Below are 8,650 nucleotides of genomic sequence, written 5' to 3'. Positions count from 1 at the left end.
GGGTTTGAGTGGTTTTGTTCGTACTATTCTTTGTATTCTACTCTTTTGTTAGTGAATTTCTCCTGAATCGTCTCTGCGGATGTAAGCTTGTTAAACTGAACCACTTAAATCTTGGTGTCTTGTGTGGTTATATTATTTTTCTATTATGCACTTTTCTACTACTTTGGTGATCTTGGATTTGTGTTTGTCACAATAGCTTCCACCGCTCTCATTTGGTCTCCTTTCGCCATAAAATTTATATACCTTTCCTCCAAGTCCATGTTAATGGCAGGCTGGTAGTGGCCGCTGCTTCCTTCACCAGCTTCTATCTTGTCAATGGGAACAATAATATGCTGATCATCCATTCGGGTTGTAGCAAGTTTGTACCCAACAAGGCAATCAAATCTGGTGATATTGCTTGCCCTGTCCTACCATTTAATTCATATATATATATATATATATATATATATATATATATATATATATAATAGCAAGATTGGTATCAAATACAAGGTAATTTCAAGGACCTGATCTTTGCTTTATCCTAATTATCTAGTAATATATACCCAGTTTGCACAATCTTTTCCCAGAAAAGGAGAAAAGTGTATTGTAATTTAATGGAAATAGTCTTTGCTTTTATCCAAATCTAGTAATATATCCCTAGTTGGCATCATCTTTTCCCATAAAAAGGAGAAAATTGTATTGAACCATACCTCGTGCTTTGAGGCTTTGAGGAAGGTTATATTTAATTAGTTAAGTTTTGTCGGTTTTATCTTTATTCTGTTCATCTGAATGAGATTATTACCTTAGTCTCTTTCATGATTGGGGGGCTGTGACATTGCAGTAGATGCATATGCAATGATATTAACGGTGGAAAGGGAAAAATGACGCACCCTAATAATTACATTAATGTTATACTTCACATCACAATTACACTACGCTAACATGAGCTAATAGCCTTTAATTTTTGTTTTTTTTTTAACAATGACTGATCTGAAGGCTACTAACCTATGTCACGTCAGCATAATGTGATTGTGGTGTGAATAATAGCATTTCACTAACAATTATGATTCTATAGAGTCTGTCTTTACTATTGAAAGTAAAAGAAAATGATAGGTTCCTTAAAACCTCTCTTAACTCCTGGTCCATCCTAGTAGCCGAAGCTCATGTTCAAGAGCCGTTGATGCTTCCAATTTCGGCGCCATGAATCACCTTCCTAGGCTGCCATCGCCTCCAACCGGCCACCATCTCGGCCTCCGTCGCCAATTAAGGAGCAAACTCAAGATTTCATAAGTTCCCACCTTTAATTTGAAGGGAAATGTTAGAATAGTAATGTGGGCTTATCCCACATTGCTAGTATATGGGAGTCCTCCCTTTGCTCTCTATATAATGAAGCTTCTCATGTACAATAAAATCATTCAATAAAAGCAAGATGTAGCCTGTAACGCTTTAGTGTGTGGATGTAGGTATATTGTCGAACCACCTTAATCTTGTTGTCTCTTTTATATTATTTATTATTCCACTTTATATTTCCGTATTTTAAATTCTATCACATCCAATCGAAGATGGGGAGGAGACAGGAAGGTTCCCAATGGAAAGTGAGCCCCTCCAAAGAAAACGTTGTCAGTCATGCCAGCTAAAAATTGTTTGATTAATTCGGAGTACTCCAAGTGTGAGGGAAAATAATTCCCTTATTCCATTATAAAAACCTACCCTGCTACTTCTACTAATGGGTGTATTATGTCATCGAGAAAGAACATGATTATTGTCCTAAAATATTGCTTCTATGGTCTCCCATAAAGGTTTTTTCATTTAGAAAACTATTATCTGTCATTTTCGTGTTCTTCTCTCATCCAACCTTTTTCAAAAATCAACTGTTGGATGTATAGGACTCGCACCTTCATCTATGTGGGTGATTTAATGGTTATTTATTTATTTATTTTTTTTTAAGTTGGATGGCAGAAGAACAGAAGAATGAAGTTTAGACTTTCTCTTCATCTGGGCTGGTCTGACCTTGCGCTGTAATATCGTGGACTTCTTGGATGAACCATGGTTGGCCTATTCCAGCCCCTTACTTTATGAGTGGGTGTTGTAAATAATACCCGATCCCTATTTGGGTGCCTTCAAAGAAAGAAGTTTATAATTGTAATGATACTTGGAATGAAATTAGAAGCAAAAAGGCTCTTGTAGTTTGGTGGAGGCTGGCTACTACTAGACATAAGTTGTACAACTTATGGTAGCAAAGAAATACCATTCGGCACGCATGGTTCTCCTCCTAAGACTGAAGAGAAGCTCTTGCAAGATGTTATATGGGGCCTTAGTCTGGATATTTGGATTTGATTGTGGAGTGTAGGATTGATGGCTTGTCTGCTGGTTTTTCCTCTGTTTTGAGTTGTAGTGTGGTTTATTTCCTTTGTGGGATGTTCTGTTTCTTGGGTTATTCTGCTGTTGCTGGAACAGTTGTTTTGTTCCTCTGTTCTATAGGCAGCCTTTTGGGTGTAGTGGAGTTTGCAGTTCTAGCGGTTTGCTAGCTCGTGTGATTGGTTTTGTTGTTTTAAAGAAATTTTGAGTGGGAAAGTCTACGTAACTCCTTCAAATTACTACATAATTGATAATTTTTCCTCCAAACTTTCAATTGTAACAATGTCTCTTTCAAACTATCAAAAAATTGATAATGTCTCCTAAGTCCAACAAAAATACTCAATAAGAAAAAAAAAAAAAAATACCCCTATTAATTTGAAAAAAAATAAAAAAGATTATATAAAAAAAAACAAAAAACAAAAAACAAAAAAGAATTAATTTTTTTCTTTAACAAAAAACGAATTATTATTATTTTTTTTTTAAAAAAAATCCACTCCTAGTTTTCCTTTTTTAAAATTTTTTAGTTTTAGTTTTAGTTTTTTTTTGTTTTTTTTTTTTAAGAAAAAAAATTAATTTAAATTTTATTAATTAAGGGTATTTTCGTCATGATTGAAATCATCCAAAAATAATAATAATACCCGATCAACTCATAATTATTTTCATTTCAAACACATTACACGAAATTAGCATATACAATCACCCTTATTTTATATAATTAAACACCAAAACCAAAGAAAACAAATTAATACGTACAATAATGTGGTATTGGGATGACCGGTGTGAGAACGTGACTATATATATATATATATATATATATATTTTAAATAATGCTCAATGCCTAACAAATTTAGGAAGTATTGTAGATCACTGAAGTGGGTCACCAATTTTTTTTATTTTATTTTTATTATTAAAGTAGCAACTAGGACGTGGATGATTATTTTGACTAATTAACCTAATGGAAATGCCTTTTTTTAAAAAAAAAAAACAAAAAACAAAAAAATTTACACATGAGCACGTGGAAAACACAAGATTGTAGAATAAATACTTTGCTGGCACATAAGCACTTGTGATTGTACCACCAAGGTGGTAGTTGAGTTGGTAAAAGAACTTCCTTTCATCCTAGTAGTCGCGTGTTCGAATTCGCTTGTCGTAGTAGATGCGTGAACCAGATGCTACTATGAAGGAGCTTTACTGGCTCACACCTTGGTGGGGTTGTGGTGACGGGCTCGCCTTCCCAAGTAGTAGCTATGGCTCAAACCGGACATTCCACAGAGGGTGGAAACCCCAATAGTAACGCCCAATGGGAAAAACTACACTGGTCGCCCCTTCCCACCTTTTTAATTAGAAAAAAAAAAAAAAAAAAGCACTTGTGATTGTTAAGAAATAGTTTGTTTTTATTTTTATTTTTTTAAATCTGGGAACAAAATACATTATTAAGATGACATGAAATTGATATTCATCGAGTATAGGTCCGTTTTAGCGGAAAACATTTTCTGAAGTTGAATTGAGACCAGAATTTCTAATTTTCTAAACGCATCAAATACAAGATAATGTTGTTTATGTTTAATTTTTTTTTTTTAATTTGTTTCACATATTCATTTTTTTTTTTTTTTTTTTTTGGATGTTTGATAAGATAAAAATCCTGTTATCCATTTTGCAACTTGTCGGGTTAATCTACTCACCCACAATAGGAAATAATCAGACAATGCTTTTACCATCATTGAAGATAGATCTCGTCTTCTTCATCTGTCTTCATTTGTTTTTTTTTTTTTTTTTTTGTTCTTTTCTTTTTGCTTGGAACCACCTTTTACTTGCTGGCAAAAACAAGTCTACCCACCTCCGCTCGTGATCCATAAATTTGATCGTTAGTGCTGTTGTGTAAACTAAATCTTATGTTTGACATCTCATTATAGGCTAAAACTACAGCCCGTTATCTAGAATACAAATTAAACAACCACAGACAAGGGGAGGAACAGAGAGAATCAATTCATAAAAAGAGATTGGCAAGGCTACAATATCACTCATCTCGCACAAAACCCGATTCATAATTATTTTCTTTCCAAACGCATTACACGAAATTAGCACGTACAATCACCCAAACTTGCATAAAAACACCAAATCCAAACCAAACAAATAAATAAATACAAGGATGTAGTCTTGGGATGACCTATATATGTGAACTAGTGACTAAATGTAGAACTCTTGAGGTTCTTTTATTTGGAAACAACCGACTCCTAAGGCATACAAACCATGCGAGTTTAGGTAAGTAGATGGTAGATGCACTTGGAATGAACAGCAAACAAATCCCTAGTACCTTTTCTCTCATGTTAAGTTTCATCCTGATTTCTTGCAAAAGTCATCGCAGGGGCCAGGGGGAGGGTGGACTGTGTACCAAGCCTGAATGGCAGTTAGACCAAGTATTAATATTATTGAGTACACGAAATTAGTCCTACTCCAGGGGGCGCTGAAATGATTGTGATAGAATTTTCCCATCCAGGCCATCAACCAATGGTTCTCGAAGTAGTCGTGAATCTGGAAATTGACATCCTTATAAGCTTCGGCGTTAGGCACCAACTCGGTGCCAATCTCATAGAAGAGGTTAGCCACTTCTTGATCGCTTCCGAGGAAGTTGTAGAGTACGCGTGCCTTCCTCAGATCTTTGACGTCGTTGGCATCAAGGATGAGTGAATCTAGGAAGGACATATAAGAGCTGATGCCGAAGTCGTTCTCGAAATCCAAGCACATTTCATAAGCTATCAAGTTCATGAATTTGGGGCCGGTTGAGTCGTCCACTGTAATTGGAGGAAGCCAAAGGTATGCCGGGTAGAAACCGAATCGTCTAGTGAAACTTATGTTTCTCAAGTAACCATTATTCTTGTTACGTTTCAAATGGATTCCTGCTGCTTTAAGCTCTTGCAAGTTGCGATAAGATTGCCAATCTGGGTCGTGTTGACGTGTCCATAGACCTTTACGAGATGAGTTGGGTTTCCGGGGTGGACCCAAGAGTGTTGTTCTCAGAAGGTCAAGAAGATGGGTCGGGTCTCTTTCTTCTTGTTTTGGTCGCTGATAAGTAACATTTCGAATGAAATGTTCAATCGATTTTCTCAAGTCCTCTTCCTTCCCACTCAAGCTCATCAATAACTTGAGGAGACGGTAAGGAACTTGATTCTCCAGCAAGAACAAATCCTGATGAGCGAAGGCTACGCTATCGGTTTTGATGTTCAACTCTTTGAACTGGTCATTTGTAGCGCATAATATGTATTGTAGTATTGCGCAGCCATCCACGAACAATATCCAGGCGAGTGCCTCATCATCATACTTCTCTATCACCTCCTCCTCGAAGCATTCCCTCAGTTGCTTGATTTCCTTCTCAACCTCGTACAAAAGATTTATACTCTTCCCATGGACGAACTCATATGCCAATCTAAGCTTGTACTTCTCTCCTAGCTGGTACTTTGGCTTGCCATGATGGATAGGACCAAGTGATGCCACTCTTGGCTCAAAGTACTTAACGAAATGCTTGTGATCTCGCAGCAAGAATGTAACCTTCTGTATTTTTGCTGGTGGGCTTCCACCAAGGGCTTCCACCTCTCTTGCTTGGTCTCCTTCGTCCATAAAATTTCTAAACCTTTCCTCCCTGGTAATGGCAGGCCGGTTGCGGCTGCTGCTTCCTTCACAAGCTTTGCTTCTAACAACCTTCCTCGAGTGCAGCTCGTCAATAGAAACAATATGCTCCATTCTGGTCGTAGCAAGTTTGCACCCAACAAGGGAATTAAATCTGGTTATATGGCTCTCCTCCCATTTACTTCATATATACTATGGAAACTATTAACTATAGCATGGGAAACAAAGGACAGTTGCTTTTATTTATTCGAATTTTAAAGTTTGGAATTAAGTATAGACACTTTTATTGGTAACGAGTTTATGCATCTTATTTTATCCACCGAACTGTCTTTGCTTTTATCCTAATCCAGTAATATAGACCTAGTATAAGTGGCATCATCTTTTCCCAGAAAAGGAGAAAAGAGTATTGAACGATTCGTCATGCTTTGAGTCCAACAAAAAGAATTACATACAACTCGTGGTCCATCCAACCAAAGATGGGAGGAAAAAGGAGGGTTCCAATGGTTGCAGAATGACTACAAGAAATCCTCCCATTTGATAGACACTATTTCGTGAATGCTAAACCTGAGGTTCAAGAATTCTGGCGAAGAACAGCCTATGACAGTTAATAAGCTGAAAATTGTATACAGCCATAAGCCACGAAAAGAAGGGCCAGGAGCTCACCTATTCAAAGTTAAAGCAAATAAATAAAATAGACAGGCAGATTCCATTGTCCTAACAGCATTACCAGAATAGACAAAGAATAAATTGATATGACTAGCTTTGGGAAAGTTCTCGGCTGCGCTTAGCAGCAGCAATAACCGCATTCATCAAAGTTCCACGGAATCCGCCTTTCTCCAACTCATGAATACCAGCAATTGTAGTCCCACCAGGTGATGCAACATCATCTTTAAGCTTACCTGGATGCTCCCCAGTTTTGGTGACCATCGATGCTGCTCCTAATACCTGCAAAAAGAGACAGAAAATTCACTTACCCCACAAGCAAAGGACACACAGCTAATGTTTAGAGAGGGGCATATACAAGTAAAAGCCAGCAAATCTACTCTACTTAGGGCCTTCCCCTCGCCACTCCCTCCACCCCCAAAAATAAATTACATATGAATGAATAAATGAAATCCTTTATTCTAGATGCTTGAACATTTCATAATAGTATAATACGCACTTGCAATAATTACGTCATATACTGCCTTTTCTTTTTTCCTATTCTAAGCAGTCTGTGAAATCCAGTTGTTCTAGTAGACAATTCTTTTTTGAGTAAATGTAGTCTTGCAGACTTATGTTACTGATTTGGTTACACATCAAATTCTGAATAATTCTTTATAGTATATTTGAAAACTTAGTATTCTGCAGTTCATGAAAGGTAGTAACAGTGTAACAAATGTAAGATACTTCAAGTGAGCACGCATAAGCTACTCCTGGTCACAAATTTAAGAGTATGCCATATATTTTATGACATTCTTCAACGTTCTTTTCTCTATGTTATCAGACTATCAGTTTGAAATTTTCTTGAGAGCTTCTAATGCATTTGACACCATCCTACATATTACTTTAACAACCTTGTCCTCAATATTAATTTGACAAAAATTGTCTGTCATTGCAATGATTAAATCTTGAGTTTGGATTTTCTGCTGCCAAAAATATATGTTTTATTTCTGGCAGACTGACAGTAGTATTTGCTCTAAGGAAATCAGAAATCCATACTTGACTTCCAGTTAAGAGCTGTCACAGTTACTACTCTATTGTTAATATCCAATTCTCTATATATTTGGGTGATTTCGGGAGCTTAAAATTATCCTGCCAAGAGATAAATCAACTCCTAGTTCCTGTAACAGAATCAGCAAATTACATGACTAATTGAATAAGAACATAATACTGGTATAAATGTACTTACAGTTTGAGAAGCTAGACCCAGTGCAAGTGCTCGTGGTAGACCTGCAGCCACTCCTCCATCAGCCAAAGCTTCTATAGCTAAGTATATAAATGCTGGGCCACTACCACTGAACATTTTCAGGAAAAAGAATCTATGTTATAAGTTGCAGTCAGCTAATCTCTGTCTCTGCAAATACAGATACATAATTTGTGCTTGATGAACCCAAGAACCTTTTTAAATAAAAATGGCTAAAACTATTGAATATATGTTTTGTGTGCCAAGGTAGTAATCAGTATGGCTCTTATGCATTCACAGATGCCATATACCTCAGACCAGTGATTGCATCAAACAATTTCTCATCGGCTCTCCACAACTTGCCAACTGATCCAAATAATTTAGCTATTAGGTCTCCATCTTCTTCTGTCGCAGATCCTCCCAAGCTCATAACTACCAAATGCAAGCAGATTAGAGACCCTTACCATTTTGATATTTTTTCACAAAGTAGATGCAAAAGAAGGTAATGCAAACAAGAACTACAAGATTTGAAGAGTAGAAAGATACATGTGACAGAGGAAATGATGTTCTTATGACCATTTTCAACCTCTTGATAAAAATGTGCAAGAAAAATTTTGTGGTGCGTGAGTTTAGGTCAATAGCTTTATCTCTATTCAGGATACGAAAGGTGATACATAGGACTGGTGGAGAATTTGCAGTTTTGAGAGGAAAATCTCACCACCATGAGATTAGTGTGGTTTGGGAGGCAGTCCCACTTTATATTATGTCGACAGCTTGGTAGAGGAGAAATAATGGTACATT

General features: G+C 36.7%; 2 protein-coding genes across 2 annotated transcripts; both read right to left on the bottom strand.

Annotated features, from left to right (window-relative positions):
• Positions 1 to 4,674: 4,674 nt before the first annotated feature.
• Positions 4,675 to 6,078, bottom strand: LOC132191738 (UPF0481 protein At3g47200-like). The gene is made up of 2 exons (XM_059606829.1): positions 5,208 to 6,078; positions 4,675 to 5,132 (listed from the first exon to the last, which is right to left on the bottom strand). The coding sequence occupies exons 1-2, from the start codon at positions 6,076 to 6,078 to the stop codon at positions 4,675 to 4,677; spliced, it is 1,329 nt and encodes a 442-aa protein (XP_059462812.1).
• A 486-nt stretch (positions 6,079 to 6,564) lies between these two features.
• Positions 6,565 to 8,600, bottom strand: LOC132161818 (pyrroline-5-carboxylate reductase-like). Its single transcript, XM_059572014.1, has 3 exons — positions 8,161 to 8,600; positions 7,856 to 7,961; positions 6,565 to 6,909 (listed from the first exon to the last, which is right to left on the bottom strand). Exons 1-3 carry the CDS (start codon positions 8,277 to 8,279, stop codon positions 6,721 to 6,723), a joined length of 414 nt encoding a protein of 137 aa, XP_059427997.1. The 5' UTR covers positions 8,280 to 8,600; the 3' UTR covers positions 6,565 to 6,720.
• Between the last annotated feature and the right edge of the window lie 50 nt (positions 8,601 to 8,650).

Source organism: Corylus avellana, chromosome ca9 (genome assembly GCF_901000735.1).
Source record: "Corylus avellana chromosome ca9, CavTom2PMs-1.0".
Taxonomy (NCBI): Eukaryota; Viridiplantae; Streptophyta; class Magnoliopsida; order Fagales; family Betulaceae; genus Corylus; species Corylus avellana.
This window is presented reverse-complemented; position numbering and strand designations above follow the sequence as displayed.